Below are 23,184 nucleotides of genomic sequence, written 5' to 3'. Positions count from 1 at the left end.
CCTTAAGACATAGCAGTTTTTTTTATCACAACAAACACACCAAGCAAACCAATCCTATAACAACTGGGGGGAGGGATTTTCCAGTTAAAGATCAGAGAGTTTGACAAGAATTGTATTTTTTGTGAAAAGGAAGCAATATAGTTTATTGCATTGTGAATACGTTGGTTCTAGATGACATTTAAACATATTTCTGAGCAATGTTTCCTCTAAGCTGAGTTAGCGTGAGCTAGTTCAGTTTTTAGTCTCCAGCTCACACATTTTTGTCTTAGCTCAGGAAAAATGGCCCCACATGAAACTAATTTATGCAGAAGCTCATGACTCCAATGCCAATAGCTCACAAAGTAGAATTTTTGCTCACATGACCCCACAGCTTAGAGGGAACATTGCTTCTGAGTCTCAGGTGTTCTAAATGCAGTACTGCAGATATTGCTTTGATATTGTGTTCTTTTCTAATCCCACTAAATGGAAAGATGAATAACTGATACTTGAAAGTATTTCCTGGAATTATGGCATATCTCCAGATTACAAAGTCAATTTCTACTGGAGAAAATGGATGCTTTGGAGGGTGGACTTTGGGAGCATTGTAATCCACTGAGTTCCGTGTCCTCCCCAGGCTCCACCTCCAAGTCTTCAGGAATACCCCAACCTGGAGCTGACAAATCTACTCCTGCCTCTGGTCAGTGACAGGTCCTGGCAACCCTACAGCTATTCTATTACATGATGGTAACCAGAGCTGCTTATTAGGATTTTTGGTAGGGGTGATATATGCAAACCTCTGCATTAGCAATGTTGGATGCTTGCACAGGGGACGACCTTTAGTTTTTAATATATATCAAAGATAGGCTTGGCTAGTTTACAAGAGATAAAAACAGTAAATGCTTTAAAACCTTTCCAGGGGCTAAGAGCTCATTTCAGGGCATCCTTTGGTAGGCTGGCTGGAAACTAAAGAAGATGATGATATTGGATTTATATTCCGCCCTCCACTCCGAAGAGTCTCAGAGCGGCTCACAAACTCCTTTGCCTTCCTCCCCCACAACAGACACCCTGTGAGGTGGGTGGGGCTGGAGAGGGCTCTCACAGCAGCTGCGCTTTCAAGGACAACCTCTGCCAGAGCTATGGCTGACCTAAGGCCACGCCAGCAGGTGCAAGTGGAGGAGTGGGGAATCAAACCCGGTTCTCCCAGATAAGAGTCTGCCCTTTCAAGGACAACCTCTGCCAGAGCTATGGCTGACCCAAGGCCATGCTAGCAGGTGCAAGTGGAGGAGTGGGGAATCAAACCTGGTTCTCCCAGATAAGAGTCTGCCCTTTCAAGGACAACCTCTGCCAGAGCTATGGCTGACCCAAGGCCATGCTAGCAGGTGCAAGTGGAGGAGTGGGGAATCAAACCCGGTTCTCCCAGATAAGAGTCCGCACACTTAACCACTACACCAAACTGGCTCTCCCACACCAAACTGGATGATACTTTATCTACTGTTTCTTGTCCTCATTCCTGCAAGTTGGAAAAGTCTGCTCTCCGGAAGTGATTCTGCTGGAAAGATTTCTATCCCCTACCCCTACCCACATGTGGCTCTTTCACACATTGTGTGGCTCTCGAAACCCCTACCGCCACATCACTGACTTGGAAAAGGCATTTCTCTCCTTCAGTCACTTCTCCAAGTCAAGCTAGCTGGTGGCTTGGAGAATGCATTTATAGTTAAAATTGCTTTCTTTCCACCTCCTCCTCCCCCCTCTCTCATATATTTTCCTTCCTTCCTTCCTTCCTTCCTTCCTTCCTTCCTTCCTTCCTTCCTTCCTTCCTTCCTTCCTTCCTTCCTTCCTTCCTTCCTTCCTTCCTTCCTGGCCTGCCTACCTGCTCTCAAACATCTGATGTTTATCTTTCCCTGTGTTGGCTTCTCCACCATATTCCGCCTTGTCCTCCCTTCCCTTGCCTGTTTGACTGCACACGGCTCTGAGACAGGGCTGCACAGCTGCTATCCTCCCCCCTTCATTGGTGTACGAAAAACTAAATTTCAGTACTTGATAAAAACAAAAGGGGGGGTCGTCAGCACAGAATGAAATTGACATGAATGTGTTTGGGGGGGGGACGACTGGGATGGGAAGTCTAAAGCTTTTTTTTTTTAATCATTTTTATTGAAGAACTGAATCTCCAATATAGAATTTTGCAATTAGAACAGCTCAGATTTACATTTTTCTATAAAATAATATCCCAATGAAATTAAATATAGTAGTCTATTGTAGTACTGATTTAATGGGAGGTTGATTTTGCACTCACCTTGCTTCTGTTTCTGTCCGGAGCAAGCTGGCGATTTTGCACCAGCTACTCTGCGCCGCTATTTGCCGCGGGTTTCCCCAGGGCAAAATGGCGACGTGGAGCAGTTGGCGCGAAATCACCAGCTTGCTCCGGACAGAAACGGAAGCCTGCCCCGAAGCACGGTGAGTCCAGAAACTTCCGTATCTTATCTTCCTTTCTCTTCAGTTCTTCTTTCTTCCTCCTAAGTACTTTGATCAAAATTGACAACAAAATATAACAGGATTTCACAAATTACTCGAGATCCTTATTTAGATTTAAAAAAAAAATCTCCACATAGTATTTACGGAACTTGAGTTTAGACCAAGGGGGCTTAAAGCCAGAAGAACTACAACTTTCTCCTGAGGACTAAAACATAGGGGGGCACATATCCACCCTCAAACCACTACTTGGCTACACTCAATAAATATTCTAAGGCTGATCGGAGAAGAAAAGTATAGCCTTGTAGCTGCTATCAAAAAGAGTCCATATTAGCTTCTTTGAGGCCTTCATGTAGTAGCCTTGGCAGAGGTAAGTGGCAACCTATCTTTCCTTTTGTTCTTCATCTTCTCTGACTGCTCGGGTGGTAATAGATTTAAGGCAGAGAGCAAAAGTTCTCCTGATGAACTGTCAAATGCAGTGCAAAGTTTCTGCCTGTGCTCCACACAGAGTTTTCCAGAGTTAAGCTAACGATATTTAATTCCCAGTTCGAGAAGTTTAGCTGTAATTTGTTTCAAGTCCCTTTTTATCTTTGAGAATTCCAGAGGAAGATCTGGGAAAACTTGTATCTTGGAGCCCTGATACTCCAAGCTATTCCTTTCCCTGGTCTCTGTTAATATTCGTCGTTTAGTTCTATAGTCTTTGAAGACTGCCACAATATTTTGGGAATATGTTGCAGACTCTTCTCTTGGTCTGTCCATGCGATGTGCCCTATGGGAATTGTTCTCCATAGGGAATAATTGCCCAGTAGACATTTCCTTTCCCTCTCTGCCCTCCCTGCTTTCTGATGACCCTAAAGCGGGGTGGGTGGGTGGGGGGTGGGTGGGGTCCAAACCTGGGATTGGCAACCCTGTCTCTCTCTCACACACACGCACTTACTGGGTCTGGTTCCTCCACAACGACATCTGAAAAGAACAGGGGCTATGCTCTCTCTCTCTCTCTCACACACACACTCTTAGTTCCTCTGAAACGAAAGCAAAACAAACTGAGGGACTGTGCTGCTGACCCTTCCCATGAAGTACTTCCTGCTCAACTGTAAAGGCACACAGACACACACACACATTTTGAAACAAACCTGTTTGCAGGTTTCTAAAGATCTAGAGCTGCATGCTGGCTGTGGGGGTGGGGCTTCCCCACCGGTCAGCTGGCTGGGGGCAGGGGGAAGCCTGTAAAACCGGGGGATCCCCCGCTGGGACCTGGGGATTGGGACGCCTAGGCCAATAACACAACACTAAAGCTTTCGCAATAAGAATAGGGAGTATGTTTCGTTGATTGAACCGAACAAGGAGGGTTTAACTGGAAGGAGATCACTGGATGCTTCTGTGCAGTTGCAATAACCAATTAACCAAAAACAAGCAGGGTTTGGTTGTAGCTGCAGAAGACATACGCAGTAAATAAACCAGATAAAAAAGAACGATGCAGAGGGCAGAGACACAAATCCAAAGTCAACTTAAAAGGCTTGGATGCTCTCTGGAGTAAGCTGTCCGTGCATAATGGGCCATTCACTGATTTTTCACCTGAAGTAGAATGTGTTTACTCTGTAAACTGAGGATCCAACGTTTTGCAAGCCCTGTCTCAAGGTCACTCCAGCAGTAGCATGCAGAGTAGGGTTGCCAAGTCCAATTCAAGAAATATCTGGGGACTTTGGGGGTGGAGCCAGGAGACATTAGGGGTGGAGCCAAGATCAAGGCTGTGACAAGCATAATTGAACTCCAAAGGGAGTTCTGGCCATCACATTTAAAGGGACGGCACACCTTTTCAATGCCTTCCTTCCATAGGAAATAATGGATAGGGGCACCTTCTTTTGGGACTCATAGAATTAGACCCCCTGGTCCAATCGTTTTGAAACTTGGGGGACATTTTGGGGAGAGGCACTAGATGCTGTACTGAAAATTTGGTGCCTCTATCTCAAAAAAACAGCCCCCCCCAGAGCCCTAGATATAGGCTTCCCAATCCCCCGCCCTGGCGAGGGACCCCCGAATTTGCAGCCCCCCTCCCTCGCTCTCCAAAAATACGGAAGCGGGAGGGTGGGGGGGGAACTGCTTCCCGCGCCGTCGCTGAGTCAGCTGACCAGAGGGGGAAGCCCCGCTCCCAGAGGATCATGGGCAGCTGAGGAAGGCACGATGGGCAGCTGGTCCCCTGCTCCATTGCTGCTGGCCGCACTCACCGCCTTGGCGCCCGCAGCCACTCCGCAGGCAACGACGACTCCAGCCGCATCACCACCCCCCGCGCCCTCGCTTCCTACCAGGGGCCTCAGCAGAGTCACTTCGGGAAACCCCCGGCGGAGCGAGCACTTTTGGAGCTTCAGCTCCCCTTCAGGTAAGGGAGGAGCCTCCCACCCCGGGGGAGGGGGGGACATGACCCCCGGACCCCCTCGGCTCCCTCGTTCAGAGCTGGGCTCTGATATTAGTTTGACTGGATGCCGCGTTCCCATCGGCCGGCCGCTTGGGACAGAAGATTGCCCGCGGGTGGCGGGACTCGGCGGGACAGGCTCTTCTGACTGCCTTGACTTGAGGGAGGGCAGGTGAACTCGCGGCGGCGAACTGGTGTGGGTGGGCAGGCAGGCAGCCCGGTGGGCGGCTTCTGTTGCTGGGGAGGGGAATGCCCTTAATCAATGGGCGGGCGGGAGCGGCAGTATCGGAAAAGAAGGTGCCGGGATTGCCTTGGTCGCTTGAAGCTGGGGGACAGACAGTCGCCTGGCCAAAGTGGGGGAAGGGCGAGCGAGCGCCAGAAGGGCAGCCGCCTTGGCCAGGACAGGGATCCCGAGCCATTTGAAAGACTAGCCCGAGGCAACATTCCAGCCGAAGCTTTCACAAAGCCTGTTTACCTGGCTTCTTCTGGGACATGCTGCGTTGGGCTTCTTCACCCGGTTCTGAGGAAGAGCTCCTCAGAATGCCCCTCAGGGCGCTGCCTGCCGCCTTCCCTCCCTACGGTCACTTCTCTTCTTCCAAGGTAGCAGCAGGGCACAAATCCATCCCTAAGGGCAGCAGCAGCAGGGCTTTATGGGGTGTTGCATCCCGCCCCCCGCTGCGCCTCCCCCCCCCCCCGCAGCCTTTGGGTAAAGAGTTGCTAATAGGAAAGGGTTGGTCATCAAAGCTTTTGGGATTTCAGCCAGATGCAGGACCATGGCGGAGTGCAGATTTGCATTGAGGGGTGGATCCACATGTCACTTGAGGACTTATCACCAGCTTTAAGAGAGGATTGGATAAAAATATGGAGCAGAGGTCCATCAGTGACATAATTGTCCATCTTGGAGTTCAATTATGCTTGTCATACCCTTGTTCCTGGCTCCGCCCCCAATGTCTCCTGGCTCCACCCCCAAAGTCCCCAGATATTTCTTGAATTGGACTTGGCAACCCTACCCAGATACCCGTGGATCAATTCTTCATTATTTTCTATGGGAATATATCTCCATAGAGAATAAAAGTTCCCAGCAGACATTTCCCTCCCCTCCCCCCGCTTTCTGATGACCCTGAAGCGGGGGGAGGGCCTCCAAACTGGGGGATCCCCTGCCCCCACCTGGGGATTGGCAACCCTAATGCAGAGTAGTGAGGAATCAAACCTGTTTCTTCCAGATAAGAAACTGCAGCTTAACCACTACACCAAACTTAACCACTAACCAAACTTAACCACCAAACTACCAACTTAACCACTACGCCAAAATGGCTCTCTCCTGACCAGGGCAAGTAAGTATTCAGAGACCTAAAATGAGATAATTTCCTAGACTCTTTTGCGTTTCAGACAGAATTTATGACTTGCTCTTGATTAAAATACACCCCTCCCTCTTTTCATGGATTGTATCCTTGTCTTCTTTGCAGTGGTGACCGGAGCCACAGCTGGTATTGGAAAAGCCTACGCTCATGAAGTAAGTAAAGCGTTTGTGAAGTTCAGTTCAGTTTATCGTTAGTCATTTACCAGAACATTTTAGTCATCTAGAATAACCTTTAAAGTACCTTATAAAAAGTCCTACAAAGAATCTGCATGTTAAGATTTGATGACTTGAGGGTTATAACAGAAAAAAAAAAAGAATTGAAAATATTATTTAACCATTTAAACCATTTTAAAAAGTCACTTTAAAATTTGTTAAAAGATTTACAGTTTGGCCTATTTGTCTCACTTTTTGCGTCCTTTATAAACCTGGGAACAGAACGTAGTCACCTGTCTTGTTGTTTGGTGCTTGTGAAGTTTCTGTCTAGGTCTGTTTGGACTGTCCACCTGCCTCAAGTCATGAGGAAGGAGACCCTCACTCTGATCTTCCTTTTGATTCTAGACCCCCCTCCCCAAGGTTTATTCCCTGCTTGCACAATCAATATTTTGTATGAGTTGATGGTTTGTTATTCATTGTAAAGTCTCTTTTTGAATGATTTCTACAACATAGTAGTGTTTTTTTGACATGGAGGTTTTTTGACATGGAGGTTTATTCTCTTCTTAGTGAACTCTGAGTTGCTCACTTGTCTGTAATTTCAACCCCTCCTGGAATTACTGCAAATCTCCAGCAGCTACTCTATAGTACACCTTAGATTCTAGGTGAAAGCTTTCCCAGACTCTCCCCTCCCCAAATCTCCAGGAAGTTCTATGGTTGCCAAGTCTAACTTAGACTACACCAGACTGGCTCTGAACACCCACTTCTAGTCGCCCCTGTGCAGCCAACCGACTTTTAACCAAGTTGCCTGTGGTTGAAATGTCATTTCTCCACAGCATGCCTTCACCTGATTAATACTCTGAGGAGTCAAAACGTGTCGTAGCAGTCCACGTTTCCCGCCCATGGCTTGGCTACCTGGCAAGGCTAACACTGTTCTGTTTTATTGTGTAGGCTAAGCTAATTTGCACTAAGTTGCTTTCAGCAACTGCAGATTGTCCAAAACAGGATGTGACAGGCAGCGTAAGAAGGAGGATGTTCCAGAACATGGTCAGTTAAGCAAAAGTTGGAGGGGGTGGGGTTTAGAAATAAAGAAGTCGTTTTGCAAAGCTCAGGAGACATAGGACTATTCCAAATAAGGGCAAAAGACATATATGTTTAGCAAAGTGTATGTATATAGAGCCAGTTTGGTGTAGTGGTTAAGTGTGCGGATTCTTATCTGGGAAAACGGAGTCTGATTCCCCACTCCTCCACTTGCAGCTGCTGGAATGGCCTTGGGTCAGCCAGAGCTCTGGCAGAGGTTGTCCTTGAAAGGGCAGCTCCTGTGAAAGCCCTCTCAGCGCCACCCAGCTCACGGGGTGTCTGTTGTGGGGGGAGAAGATATAGGAGATTGTAAGCTGCTCTGAGTCGCTGATTCAGAGAGAAGGGCAGGGTATAAATCTGCAGTCATCATATATGGAAACAAGGGAAGGATAAACTCAGCGATGGAAAGACATTTGTGCATGTCTAAAAGGCCTTTGTTTTGCTGTATAAAAAGTCAATGCTGATGACTTACTAACAGAGTTCTCTGGTTTTTCTGCCAACGTCCCCTTTATTGCAATAAAGTTGTGTCCACTTCTGGAATCTTCTTGGTCTCGCAAAGACTTGGTTGTGGTCACTTCTGGGTTGTGTTCATTGTTGAGTTTTGGCACACTGGGTTAAGGTCCCATTTGGCTAGCAGCTATTCCCTTTGGATCCCTGCCTGATCTTGATTTTCTTCTTCCTCTGCCAGCTTGCTAGAAGAGGCCTCAACGTGGTCCTCATCAGCCGTTCCCTGGAGAAACTGGAGCAGGTGGCCACGGAAATCGGTGAGTGAGGCCTGTGCTGGCCTGAGTGGAACCAGGAAGCCAGCTGTGTACCTCTACCAACTTCTAGCTCCAAATTTGCGCAGAGCCTTTTCCTTGGCCAGATCCAATGCCCTTCTGTCAGCCATTTTATTTGGCAGATTCCAAGGGACTCCCTATTAAAGTAGGCGCTGTCCCTGTAAAATGAATTGTGCTGAGACTGTCGCCCACGTTCTTCTCCAGTGTCCTCTCTATTTGGTATCCCGTCGGGATCTTTTATACCCCATGTTGGCCCAAATTTTAGAGACCTCTGATGATTTGAAGGTGCTTTTTTTGCTTGATCATTCTGATCTGGAAATAACTGAATTAGTAGCAAGGGTTTTTTTAATAGAGGTATGGTTACTCATCCTGATAAGTAGTACTGTGTACCAGGTTTTACTATGTTGCTACTTTGTTTTTATCTTGTAATCCTAATTTTATTCTGTTATAGATTGTGTGTTCTTTTAATATGTAACCTGGCTGACCTTTAGGGTTGCAAAGTCCAATTAAAGAAAAATCTGGGGACTTCGGGGGCGGAGCCAGTAGACTTTGGGGGTGGAGCCAGGAACAAGGATGTGACAAGCATAATTGAACTCCAAGGGAGTTCTGGCCATCACATTTAAAGGGACAGCACACCTTTTTAAATGCCTTTATTCCATAGGAAATAATTAAGGATAGGGGCACCATATTTTGGGGCTCATAGAATTGGACCCTCTGGTCCAATCGTTTTGAAACTTGGGGGGTATTTTGGGGAGAGGCACTAGATGCTATACTAAAAATTTGGTGCCTCTACCACAAAAAATAGCCCCCTCAGAGCCCCCAATACCCACGGATCAATTCCCTATTATTCCCTATGGGAATCGTTCTCCGTAGGGAATAATGGAGTGCCCAGTAGACATTTCCCTCCCCCCCATGCTTTCTAAAGGGGGGGAGGGCCTCCAAACCAGGGAATCCCCTGCCCCCTCCCTCTCTCACACACACAAAATACTTACTAGATCTTCTTCCGGAGAACTCTACTTGCTGTGAAAACGAAAGAAAAAAAAGGGAGGGGCTGTTCTCCGAAGCCCTTCCTGTTTCCTGCCCAGCCTTAAAGGGGAACACATTTTACAAACGACTCAGGAGCTCTACAACAATATGAAGCCTACACGTATGTTCTCCCCCCCCTCCACCCCCCACCCCCGCTTCCCGATTTTTAAACAGCGGGGGATGAGGCTGCGAACCCAGGAGTCCCCCGCCAGGGCGGGGGGGTTGGGAAGCCTACTGATCCTCTATCCTATATTCTTATATATGTAAAATGGAGCTGTTTCGCCAGGCTTCTAGTTGAGGCTGGGGGCGTCTATTCGTGATCTGGTTTGCCTCCCCTTTCGGCACTGTCACTTGTGCTACAAAATGGACTAATATTCGCCATCTCTATGAGATATCATGATATGAGACGGCCAGGCTGGGCCATATGTGATGATGGTAAAGTTTTCTGAGTGCTGTTGAGTGGTCTGTTTATAAGATGCTTTTGTTGTATTTTATTGTTTTATCATATGTAGTACTCTGCCCTGAACCCTACGGGGAATGGGCAGAATAGAAATATACTAAAATAAAAATAAAATAAATGCCAACAAAGGCTGTCGTTTGTATGTGTAGCCGGAACCACAGGATTACAAAGAAAAGATCCGCGTTGCAGGAAGCTTCGTTTATTGTCACCCAAGCACCAGAATTCATCAGAAGCTGAATGCATGGTCATTCATGGTGGGATTAGGACCCTAGACTTGAACGAATCAAATGCGAATCACTCAAACAGGAGTGTCACAGAAGATGAAATGAGGAGCCCTGCTGCGAAAGCATTCTGCAAGCAGGACTGCGAGACCTCCTTACACTTTTCGAGCTGTTGCTGCTCTCTTTCTGTGAGCCCCAAAAGGAGGTTCCCCATCCTACATTATTTCTAATGGAGGGAAGGCATTCAAAAGGTGTATGGTCCCTTGAAATGTGATAGCCAGAACTCCCTTTGGAGTTCAATTATCGTTGTCAGAACCTTGCTCCTGGCTCCACCCACAGTGTCTCCTTGCTCCACCCCAAAGTCTCCTGGCTCCACCCTCAAAGTCTCCTCGCTCCACCCCCAGATATTTCTTGAATTTGACTTGGCAACCCCACCTCCCCCTGAACAGGGCCAGGCCTAGACCCTTTGGCACCCAAGGCAAGACTAACTACTTGTGCCCCCCCCCCCCCGCTTCTCTGGAGTTGCTGCGGCCAGATCTCACCATTCTATCCTATGAGGAGGAGGGATAGCTTGCTTTGCCAGACTTTTTCAATTGCACAGCACAACTACTGAGCCAAGCCTCTCTTCTTTCTATTGGCTGAGGCTCCTCTCCCTCCTCATCCCCTGGAGAAGGAAGGAGCCACAGATTCCTTGGCTCAGTTCCCTGGATCCCATGGAAGAGCTACAAAGAAAGGACTTTTAAAACCAATAAGTGCTAACGTTTTAAGCAAGTTTTAATTGTGGTTGTCTGTGTCCTTTATGGCTGTGTCTCTGATACTTATTATTAAATAGGCATACACATGGCCTGGTCCGGCATGGCCCGGCCCAGCCCAATACGGCCCGGCCTGACAAGGTCTCAATTATGTCAGATTTGGCCCTCATAGCAAATGACTTTGACACCCCTGACCTATGAAAACTGTCAACCTAGGGCATCTCCCAAAGGCTCGAGTATATATCACTTCAAAATTGCACTAATTGCACTAATATTTATGTTCTAGAGACACTCTTCCATAATGTCACAATATTTATTTATGAGGTGCTCCCGCTCTTACTAACAAATGATCTTTCTCTCTTTCTCTCTCTTTCTCTCTCTCTCTCTCTTTCTCTCTTTCTTTCTCTTTCTCTCTTTCTCTCTCTCTCTCCCTCCCTCCCGCCTCATCTTCCTTTCTTTCCTTCCATTTCTCCCTCCCCATCTTCCTTCCTTCCTCTTCTCCCTCCCTCCCTTCCTTCTTCCAATGGACTCAATTCTTTGCTTATATTAGTTGGAAAAGCAGATACTTTTCCCACTACTATAAGCGAAGGATTGAGTCCCTAGGAAGAAGTAGAGGGGAGGCACCTTATAAATAAATATTACTGCGACACTACGGAAGAGTGTCTCTAGAACAGAAACACACGCGTGCAAATAGGAGGACGAAAGGTCTTTAGAGGTCCCTCCTTGTAGTGTGGACCCCAGCAGCAGTCCATAGCCTGGGGAAGATTTTCTGAAAAAGTGGAAGAAATCTGGAGCCTTCGTCTCATCCTGTTTTTGGACTGTGGCATTTTGTATTAGTCAAACTGGATATTTGAAGTGATATATAATTAAGTCTTTGGGAGAAGCCATAGCTCGACAGTTTTTGTGTGTCTAGAGTTTTTGGTGATATATAGAATGTATGTTGAAAGTCCTTGATGCTCTATGGAATATGGAGCATCCCTGGACCAAAGGAAGCCAGGCTCTGTTCCATACAGGGACTGGGAGGGGGAGGAGCCCCTACCAATGAAGAAAATTGAGGTTTTGCTCTGTAGCTCCTGTGAAATTGAGCAAGCCTTGCAAAGCAAATTCAGATGCAGAAGGAAGCAAAAGAGAGGGAGAAGGAAGCAGATGACAGCCAGTTGTTCGGGGGCCTGATAAGAGCTGTCTGAGGGCCCGATTCAGCCCCTGGGCCACATGTTTGACACCCCTGCCTTAGAGTGAACCAAAATCTGTGTTTAGGGCCATAATTTGTGAAGCTGGTTTGACTGGGACACAGATTAGGTTCTGGCTTTGCCCTTGTGCTCAGTGCTTGGTTCCATAAAGTAATTCTAAAACCCTCTTTGCTTCTGTTTCCTAGAGGAGCAGCACGGCCGAAGCACCAAGGTAATCCAAGCAGATTTCACCCATGGCTTAGAAATCTACGAGTCAATTCAAGCCTCTTTGCAGGGTCTGGAGATTGGAATTCTAGGTAAGGTTGGACACTGCACATGATGTCAGGCCAAAAAAAAAAACCAACCAGAAGGAGAATGCCACTGCTGCTGTGGCGATGGTGGTGGTACTGCTTCATGAGAGCAATGGGGGACTGATTGGTGGGGCCAGAAATGGGCCATGGCAGGTTGATTGGAGGGGCTGGGCCCCCGGGGCCCCCCACTGTAGCTACAGGCCCAAATGGTGCCGCTTCTGAGGCTTTTCTGATCCAGAATTTCTCCAGAATAACAGAGCTGGAAAGGACCGCACTGCTTCTGAGGATGCTCACAGGTCCAAAGGAGCCAAGCAGAGATGTTTCTGAAGGCAGCCAGAAACATTCCTGTCAGTCTTCCTGTCAGGAACTTTAAAACTTTAAAAAAATTACCTCAGGAGTTTATGCTAGCTCCATGCAGCACCTCATGGGGCTGCCTGGTAGGTGCTTGGCCTTCTGGCTCTGTGGCTGCATACCTCAAAAGCAGCCAGAGATTTAATGGATTTTGTTTTATGCAAGTATCACAAAAGGCTCTGCCCATTCAGGCAACTGACAGTCCACCTGTCTATGCAGCCTCTGACGCTTGTGCTGGGCCGCAAAGAATGGTAGGTTCTAGTTTGTGAAGTAAGTAACCCAGCTAAGACGGATTCTGTGGGTTAGCAGAAAGGCAAGGACTTTCAAGTTCTCCCTCTCTTGGGTGGAATCTATGTAATCTATTTTATGGATTTTATTTATATCGTCAATCTCCTGGAGCCCCATAAGTAGGGTTGCCAGGTCCCTCGCAGTCTCTAGAGGTGGACTTCCTTTGTGTGTGCAGGGCGCGCAGCGCAACAACGTCACCAGGAAGTGACATCATCATGCTGGTGACCACTCTAGGCATTTCCAGGAAAAACTCTTGCTTTCCCGGATGCTCTAGCCATTTGGGTGGGGAAAACTCTATGGTACCTCTTGTACCATAGAGTTTTCCCCTCCCAAATGGGTAGAATGTCCAGAAAACCATAGAGTTTTCCCGGAAATGCCTAGAGTGGTTGCCGTGCACTGGCGATGTCGGAGGAGGTTCCCCCTGCTGTTCCAATGTGGACCGGCGGGTTGGGAACCTCCCTGGCGGGGAAACCCCCGCCCGAACCGGGGGCTTGGCAGCCCTACAAATAAAGAAGAAAGGCGGCTCATAAGTAAACAAGTGTAAGGAAGAAAGGCTCATAAGTAAACAAGGACTGATTCACTTACAAGCCTGATAACTTACAAAGTAAGGATTCCGGACCTATGTTCTTCTGTCCAACATTACTTTTTTTGCGAGATGATCATATGAGGACTGTGCTGTAGCTGCCAAGAGACCTGGTCTTAAGTATTCCTGCTTTTTTCTCTTTTTTAAAGCCTCCAGTGTCAATGCAATGATCTGACGTTTGGTTTGTCTTTTTACAGTGAACAATGTTGGTCATGTAATATCCAAGCCACTGTGTTTTCTGGATGTTGATAATGCTGACAAGGTGGGTTTCGTCTCAGCCCTGTGTTTGCTGGTGTAGTGCTTAAGTGCATGGACTCTTATCTGGGAGAACCTGGTTTGCTTCCCCACTCCTCCACATCCACCTGCTGATGTGATCTTGGGTCAGCCACAAGTTCTCTCTGTTGGAAATTTTGTGAGGGAAATTATTTAAACTTTCCCAGATAGTTCAATGGACCACTGGATCACAAAAGAGTTGAGAGATCTTTAATATTAAAAAAATATATTTTATTTCTAAAGGGATAGGGACATTGTAGGGTTGCCAATCCCCAAGTGGGGGCAGGGGATACCCCGGTTTGGAGGCCCTCCCCACACTTCAAGGTCATCAGAAAGCAGGGGGAGGGGAGGGAACTCTGTTATTCCCTATGGAGACTTATTCCCATAGAAAATAATGGAGAATTGATCTGTGGGTATCTGAGGTTCTGGGGGGCCTGTTTTTTGAGATAGAAACATCATATTTTCAGTATTGCATCCAGTGCCTCTCCCCAAAGTACCCCCCAAGGTTCAAAAATATTGGACCAAGGGGTCCAGTTCTATGAGCTCCAAAGGAAAGTGCCCCATCCATTATTTCCTATGGAAGGAAGGCATTTAAAAGGTGTGTGGTCCCTTTAAATGTGATTGCTAGAACTCCCTTTGGAATTCAATTATGCCTGTTACACCCTTGCTCCTGGCTCCACCCCCAACGTCCCCAGATATTTCTTGAATTGGACTTGGCAACCCTAGGACATTGGGATGAAAATAATAGCACTATAGACTCCATTCTCTAATCTATCACTAACAGGCTGTTCCTCAGTCAGCTCACTCCAGATCTTGACACAGAACTGCCAACTGCTCTTCGTTAACCGTCGTTTTTCAAGCCTCTGCTTAACATTCCATTACCTGTAGTCTGATTGACAGGTAAACATATCTAACATTATAATGACCGAACTTTAGACATTGCCTAGACATATAAATATTCAAAATTCCAACACTCTCAAGGCTGTTCTGCTAAAGGGCAGTTCTGTCAGAGCTCTCTCAGCCCCACCTACCTCACAGGGTGTCTGTTGTGGGGAGGGGAAGGGAAAGGAGATTGTAAGCTGCTCTGAGACTCCTTTGGCTAGAGAAGGGCGGGGTATAAATCCAATCTCTTCTTCTTCTTCTTCTCCTCCTCCTCCTCCACACCCAAACATATCATCCCACTTTTCTTTTCTCTAAAACCCATACATATTTTACAAGATGGAAGCAGGCTCTGAAAGGGGCTTTTCTCACATGCCTTCAGAAAAGGCTCTCACAGATGGAAGTTCCCTGAGCTATTCCAAAAGCAGCAGAGATTTCCAGCCCTTTTGAGGAAAATGACAACAAGCTCCTTCCGTCTTAGCAAGCACTCACTCACGGTCACCAAGGCAACCAAACTCAAACCATGATTTCTTTTCCTCTCTATAGTATATTGATGACATAGTGCATTGCAACATGCTTTCGACTGTAAAGGTGAGTGAAATGGAGCCCCTCCATCTCTGCTGGGTACCAGAACTGTCCCCCTCTTGTCCAGATCTCAGACCAGTGGGATGTGGGTGAGAACGTACAACCAGCCATTTCCCCCAGACGTTTGTGAAAGGAGAACCAAGATACAGTTGCTTGGTGATCTCAGGATGCACTTCCAGGTCACTCCAGAAATAGGAGCAGGGCTTTTTTTGTAGCAGGAACTCATTTGCATATTAGGCCACACGCCCCTGATGTAGGTAATCCTCCTGGAGCTTACAGTAGGTCCTGTACGAAGAGCCCTGTAAGCTGTTGGAGGATTGGCTACATCAGGGTGTGGCCTAACGTGCAAAGGAGTTCCTGCTACAAACAAAGCCCTGGTTAGGCGCAGTGTTCCTTCTAAGCTGAGTTAGTGTGAGCTAGCTCACAGGGGGGTGGTTTGCCTCCGGCTCACACATTTTTGATTGGACTCAGAAAAAACGGCCCCAGAACAAACTAATTTATGCAGTAGCTCACAACTTTAATGCCAGTAGCTCACAAAGTAGAATTTTCGCTCACAAGACTCCACAGCTTAGAGCAGGGGTGTCAAACATGAAGTTCAGGGTCCGAATCAGGCCCCTGGAGGGCTCCTATCAGGCCCCCAAGCAACTGGCTATCATCTCCTTCCTTCCCCCTCTTACTTCCTTCTGCATCACAGCTTGCTTTGCCAGACTTGCTCAATCACACAGCAGAGCTACAGAGCAAAGCTCCTCCCTTGGAGACGAAGTGGAGGAAGGAGAGCTAGCTTTGCCAGGCTCTCTCAATTGCACAGCAGGGCTATTGAGCCAAGCTTCTCTTCCTCCTGTTGGCTGAGGCTCAGCAAGCCAGTTAGGTGGATTAGGCTGAGTGTGTGTGTTTGTCTGTGTCCTTTATAAAGTTATATCTCCCTGACCTGGCATTATATTTTATGACACACATGGCCCAGCCTAACAAGGTCAAGATCTGGCCCTCATAGCAAATGAGTTCGACACCCCTGGCTTGGAGGGAACATTGCTTAGGAGCACAGTCTGTGTCACGAGAATCTACTTCTCCCTGTGTTCAGCGTCTTTTGGAACGGGCATTAAATGGATTTGGATTGACATGTAGCATTAGCGGCTACAGAACTATGGAGAGGGAAGGGTTTGGGTATCTGTTTTCCTGTCACTTAGTTCCATGGTCTCTCGTCTTCACAGATGACGCAGATCGTCCTTCCTCAGATGGTGGCCAGGTAAAACATCTGGATTATTATCCTGCAGCTCCTGTGTTGTGAACAGACATATTTCTAAATTCTGGGAGGAGGAAAGAACGTGTTTCATTGAGTTTTTTCCCCCAAAGTGGCCTGGTTGTTGTGAACAAAACAGAGGAAATCAGAACATAAGATGCATTGGATCGTAAAATGATTTGGAACATAAGATTAGAGTGTAAGATGTTTTGGATCCCCAGGAACTTCTTTGCATATTAGGCCACACATATTGGTCAGTCCTCCTGGAGCTTACAGTAGGCCCTGTACTAAAAGCCTCCTAAGCTCTTGGAGGATTGGCTACATCAGGAGGGTGTGGCCTAATATGCAAAGAAGTTCCTGCTACCAAAAAAAAGCCCTGGGTAAATGAATAAAGTGGAAGGAAAGAGAACAGATGATACAGGCAATCGTCTTCCTTTAGGTCTAAAATTTCTCCTTCTGAGGTAAATGGAGACAGATAAAATCATCTTAGTTACTACATTTAGTGCTGAAGTCTTGCATACATTCAGAAAGATATATCAATCATCATTCTCCTGAGTGAATGTGGGAAATAAACCAGAGAAGGGAGTTCTAAAGCCCCCCCCCCTCCTGTTGTGATGGTTATGTGAAGGACGCGTGTGAGTTAACATTAAGAACATAAGTAAACATTAAGAACATAAGAGAAGCCATGTTGGATCAGGTCAATGGCCCATCCAGTCCAACACTCTATGATCTTTTTCACACAGCCTAAGTATTCCGGTATGGCAGCTGGTCAGTTACTGAACAGTAACGGGTTTCTGTTGGCATTTCAGACAGACCCGATTCAGTAACTGGCTGCTACCGGAATACTCTCACCTTTTCACACAGTCCCGCGGCTGTCCCGGTAGTGAGGCATGCCTGAGTCGTTACTAACAAAGAGCAGCTTCTTCCACTTTTCAACCCCTCCTTCCGGGTTGAAATCGCTATGGGGCGCTGTGTGAAATGTCCAGTATCTAACCCGGGAGCAGTTTTCGCGCCCTTTTTCGCTTGCCGGCGTGCGATTTCCGGCTTTTTTTTTTTTTTGGAACGTCGGCTAAAATCGCTATAATGCTATAGTGACATATCACAACAGCATCACCATAGATCACCGCTGCTGAAACTTGGTAACTTATCTCAATGGAGCCTAGCCATCTCTATGGTGGTGCTGTTGTGATACGATGCTATAGCGCTATAGCGATCTTTGCCCGACGTTCCAAAAAAAAAAAAAAAGCCGGAGATCGCGCGCCGGCAGGCGAAAACGGCTGGCGCTGGTGGAAGCGAGATAAAAGCGGAACAGTGTGAAATGGCTTGCTTCAATCACGGAACCCTACCGGGAAAAAAAAACATGTGTCTGAAAACTCCCATCCCTGTCTCGGATTACTGCAAAGCGGCACAATACCGACTCCCTTCCGGCTTCCACTGGTAAGTGTGAAAAGGGCCAGAGTCACATAAGAGAAGCTGTGTTGGATCAGGCCAAAGGCCCATCCAGTCCAACACTCTGTGTCACATAAGAACATAAGAGAAGCTATGTTGGATCAGGCCAATGGCCCATTCAGTCCAACACTCTTTGTCACATAAGAACATAAGAGAAGCCATGTTGGATCAGGCCAGTGGCCCATCCAGTCTAACACTCTGTGTCACATAAGGACATAAGAGAAGCCATGTTGGATCAGGCCAATGGCCCATCCAGTCTAACACTCTGTGTCACACAGTGGCCAAAAATACCGTGCCATCAGGAGGTCCACCAGTGGGGCTAGAAGCCCTCCCACCGTGCCCCCCCAAGCACCAAGAATACAGAGCATCACTTCCCCAGACAGAGAGTTCCAACAATAAGCTGTGGCTAATAGCCACTGATGGACCTCTGCTCCAGATGCTTATCCATTCTCCTCTTGAAGCTGCCTATGCTTGTAGTCACCGCCGCCTTCTGTGGCAGTGAATTCCACATGTTAATCACCCATTGGGTGAAGAAGTACTTCCTTTTATCAGTTTTATCCTGACTGCTCAGCAATTTCATTGAATGTCATTGAACATTTATCTTCTAATAAATATAGATTTTGCAGCTGCTACCTGTGGGGGGAGGTGTCATTTCACCACTCCGGAGAGTTCTGGCTCTCTCCAGGGGTCATTTTGTAGAAAAAGAGATGTCGGCGCTCATTAGCACGACTCATTTGAATCTGCCACACACCCCTGACAATACTGGAAAAAAGAAGGAAAGGTCCCCTGTGCAAGCACCAGTCATTTCCGACTCTGGGGTGATGTTGCTGTCACAGCGTTTTCATGGCAGACTTTTTATGAGGTGGTTTGTCATTGCCTTCCCCAGTCATCTTCACTCTCCCCCCAGCAAGCTGGGGACTCATTTGACCGACCTCGGAAGGATGGAAGGCTGAGTCAACCTCGAGCCGGCTACCTGAAAACCCAGCTACCAACTGGGATCGAACTCAGGTCATGAGCAGAGCTTAGGACTGCAGTACTGCAGCTTTAACACTCTGTGCCACGGGGCTCTTCGACAACACTTTGGCTACCTAGGAAAAAGAATTTTAAAAGTATGATGGGAGTAAGGTTTTATGATGATGATTATAATTCAATAAGTATTTTAAGGTAGATGCTGAGCTGATATAATTTAGTACAACACTGGAAGGCGTACTAAATTATATCAGCTCAGCAACTACCTTAAAATACTTATTGAATTATAATCGTCATCATAAAACCTTACTCCCATCATACTTTTTAAATTCTTTCTCCTAGGTGGCCACAGTGGCATGATGATTTCCATCTGTCCGTTTTATATGTTTTGGTTCTTTTCCCATTTTTTTGTTGGGGGAAAATATTAGAAAGTTTGACTAATCTTAAGAGTTCAGCAAAATTCTCACGGGGGGGGGGGGGGGGGTTGAACAGTGGAGCCCAGAAGCAAGTATTTTTTTTGGGGGGGGGGGCGATTACAAAAGAAAGTGTACAATAAAATGTAGAGTTTCTGGAGATCGGCTCGTGTGAGCTCCTACCCAAAATGAGGCCTGGCTCTCTCTACAGGAAGAAGGGAATTCTCATAAATCTGTCATCTTCGGCTGGCCTGCGACCAATTCCACTTCTATTGATGTACTCCGCAACAAAGGTAAGGAAAACCTACGATATCTAAGGAAACACACACTACACTTGATCTTAGCCAAAAGGCCAAGAAGGAAGATATTTTTGATTTTCTAATAGTAGGGGAAAGTAGTAATGTAAGCAACACGTACTTTATTTTTACCAAGGCAGGCTGTGTGTTATAAAGGTAAAGGTAGTCCCCTGTGCAAGCACCAGTCGTTTCCAACTCCGGGGTGACGTCCAGTGTTCCCTCTAAGCTGAGTTAGTGTGAGTCAGCTCACAGATTTTTAGCCTCCAGCTCACAAATTTTTGTCTTAGCTCAGGAAGGATGACCCCAAAGCACAATAATTTATGCAGCAGCTCACCACTTTAATGCCAGGAGCTCACAAAGTAGAATTTTTGCTCACAAGACTCTACAGCTTAGAGGGAACATTGTTGATGTCACATCAGGACGTTTTCTTAGCAGACTTTTTACAGGGCGGTTTGCCCTTGCCTTCCCCAGTCATCCACACTTTCCATTTTACCAACCTCAGAAGGATGGAAGGCCGAGTCAACTCTCAGCCGGCTACCTGAACCCAGCTTCCGCCGGGATCGAACTCAGGTTGTGAGCAGAGAGCTTCGACTGCAGTACTGCAGCTTTACCACTTTGTGCCATGGGGCTCTGTTGTGTGCTGTACCTAGAAGGAAAAGAAGTCTGGTTCTGCCTGTTCCGAAAGGACTTGCCCGACTGTCAAAAAGAAAGGGCTTAAAATCATTCTAATGAGGCAGAAAAAGGCACTGGGCAAGCTTCCTTCCTTCTGCTATTTAGTTCTTGCTGACAATCTACCTTGTTCCTCCCACCACTCCATCCCATTGCTGGGGATAGAGTTGTCAGATCCTATAATATAGTGGGCTCTATGCAATGATGAGGCCAGGTGGTAGTAACATAGGTCCTTTATTGAATACAGCACGGCATCGCACTGCCTTAGAAGACTAAAGACTGGGGCCGCAGGGCCAACTATACACACACGCTAGCCTGTGATTGGATCATTCAAACCAGCCGGGGGCTCTTGATTGGAGCAGGGCAGCAGGAATTTGAATTCTACTGCCTATTGTTCCTGAGTCCCCCAAGCTCAGTCCTTCAGATCCCAATGAGCCAGGCAAGAACTTCAGCTTAGAGATACAATTCTAAGCACAGCTACAACAGATCCAGATTGGGGAACTCCTGGAGATTTGGGGATGGAGCTGGGGAGGACAGGGACCTCAGTGGGGTATAATGCCACAGATTTCACCCTCCAAAGCATCCCCTTTTCTCCAGGACAATGGATTTCAATAGCCTGGAGATGAGCTGCAATTCTAGGTGCCCCACCTGGCAGCTGGCTGCCCTAGCCAGGAAAGATAATCTTCTTGGAGAGAGAAGAAGAAAAAGAAAAATTAGCTTGCGGTTCCTTCTTGTCTCACCAATTCAGGACCTTTCAGCTTCCTTTGGGTCTAAAATTTGATGTAGCCAATTTGGTGTAGAGGCTGAAGTGTGCAGACTCTTATCTGGGAGAAACGGGTTTGATTCCCCGCTCCTCCACATGCACCTGCTGGAGTGACCTTGGTTCAGCCATAACTCTCTCAGAGCTGTTCTGCTCAAGAGCAGTTTCTGTCAGAGCTCTCTCAGCCCCACCTACCTCAAAGGGTATCTGTTGTGGGGAGGGGAAGGGAAAGGAGATTATAAGCTGCTCTGAAACTCCTTTGGGTAGTGAAAGGCGGGGTATAAATCTGATCATTTCCTCCTCCTCCTTCCTTTGAGGTTCACCACAATTTCCCAAAGACCTTGCTGTAGCCATAGAAAACAGTGTCCCCGTCCTGACCATTCTCAGACACCTCACTTAATTCTTTTCTTGCTTCCATGGTAGGTATTTGATGATTTCTTCTCACGAGCCTTAGACATGGAATATAGATCCAAAGGCATCATTGTGCAGGTATTGTGCCTTATTACTTTTTCCCAAGGAATACTAAGGCAGTACCGTTGATTGATAACCTGGTAAAACGGGCCCCGTGGGGATCGGTTTCTACTCTGGGGGACATGGAATTTTGCTGCCTTTATCAACCATTCTCCACACGTCTCTAAAATTACTCTTTGCTGCAGCAGGACTAGAGGTATTTCTGTTTAACGAACTACAACCAGACCTTGTCCTCCAACCTGAGAATCACATTCCTCCAGAAAGATACTCTAGAAGTAGGCAGTCTTCCTTGTTAGAGACCTTCAGCGTGGAGCAGGCATCCGCTTGCCTGTTTTGGGAGGTATCTAGGGACCCGGGAGCGGAGCATAGCTTGATATGTGGGTTCCGATCGACTGCTGAACACCAATTTCAGAAAAAAGAAAAAAAATGACGCTACACTGTATAAACAGTCATTGGTTACAAAAAAAAGGGAAAGCAGAATAGGTCTGGCAGTGCTGCTGTAGTCCAGGGGTGGCCAAACTTGCTTAATGTAAGAGCCACATAGACTAAGCATCAGATGTTTGAGAGCCGCAAGACATGAACATCAGATGCTTGAGAGCTGCAAAATGGAAGGAAGGAAGGAAGGAAGGAAGGAAGGAAGGAAGGAAGGAAGGAAATAGATAGGGGAGGGAGGTGGAAAGAAGGCAACTTTAACTTTAAATGGGAAAGCAGAATAGGTCTGGCAGTGCTCCTGTAGTCCAGGGGTGGCCAAACTTGCTTAATGTAAGAGCCGCATAGACTAAGCATCAGATGTTTGAGAGCCGCAAGACATGAACATCAGATGCTTGAGAGCTGCAAAATGGAAGGAAGGAAGGAAGGAAGGAAGGAAGGAAGGAAGGAAGGAAGGAAGGAAGGAAGGAAGGAAGGAAGGAAGGAAGGAAGGAAGGAAATAGATAGGGGAGGGAGGTGGAAAGAAGGCAACTTTAACTTTAAATGCATTCTCCAAGCTGCCTGCTGGCTTGGCTTGAAGAAGTGATTTAAAGAGACAAATGCCTTCTCCAGGCTTGCCCGTGGGGGCTTCAAGAGCCGCACAATATGTGTGAAAGAGCCATATAAGGCTCCCGATCCACATTTTTGCCACCCCTGCTGTAGTCTATAAGCGTTCCACACCCCTAGCACAGCACCTCTTCCAGGACGCTACTGGTTTTGAGGCTATTAGGGTTGCCAAGTCCAATTCAAGAAATATCTGGGGGCTTTGGGGGTGGAGCCAGGAGACTTTGGGGGGTGTAGCTAGGAACAAGGTTGCGACAAGCATAACTGAATTCCAAAGGGAGTTCTGACCATTGCATTTAAAAGGACCGCACACCTTTTAAATGCCTTCCCTCCACTGGAAATAATGAAGGATGGGGCACCTTCTTTGGGAGCTCATAGAATTGGACCCCCCTGGTCCAGTCTTTTTGAGACTTGGAGAGTATTTTGAGGAGAGGTATTAGATTCTATGCTGCAAATGTGGCACCTCCACCTTAAAAAACAGCCCCTATGGAGCCCCAGATACCCACGGATCAATTCTCCATTATATCCCTGGGAATCGGTCTCCATAGGGAATCATGGAGTGCCCTGCAGACACTTCCCTCCTGCCCCCCCACTTTCTGTTGACCCTGAAGCGAGGGGAGGGCCTCAAACCGGGGGATCCCTTGCCCCCACCTGGGGATTATCTGATATAGAAAACCACTAAGAAACGATTTTTTATAGTTAATAGAGTTAATACATTCAGTTTCAACATAACATTCGACCACAAGCCAGTGTATATAACCCC

At 47.1% G+C, this 23,184-nt stretch overlaps 1 protein-coding gene across 1 annotated transcript in view; it reads left to right on the top strand.

Annotated features, from left to right (window-relative positions):
* The window catches only part of LOC132585700 (very-long-chain 3-oxoacyl-CoA reductase-like), a 111,940-nt gene that overhangs the window by 1,701 nt on the left and 87,055 nt on the right, over positions 1-23,184 (top strand). Inside the window, exons 2-5 of the mRNA XM_060257571.1 lie at positions 6,325-6,371; positions 8,137-8,212; positions 12,062-12,172; positions 13,586-13,650. Of these exons, the coding sequence (XP_060113554.1) occupies positions 6,325-6,371; positions 8,137-8,212; positions 12,062-12,172; positions 13,586-13,650 (299 nt within the window). The remainder of the gene's footprint in view (positions 1-6,324; positions 6,372-8,136; positions 8,213-12,061; positions 12,173-13,585; positions 13,651-23,184) is intronic.

Source organism: Heteronotia binoei, chromosome 17, assembly GCF_032191835.1.
Source record: "Heteronotia binoei isolate CCM8104 ecotype False Entrance Well chromosome 17, APGP_CSIRO_Hbin_v1, whole genome shotgun sequence".
Classification (NCBI taxonomy): Eukaryota; Metazoa; Chordata; class Lepidosauria; order Squamata; family Gekkonidae; genus Heteronotia; species Heteronotia binoei.
This window is presented reverse-complemented; position numbering and strand designations above follow the sequence as displayed.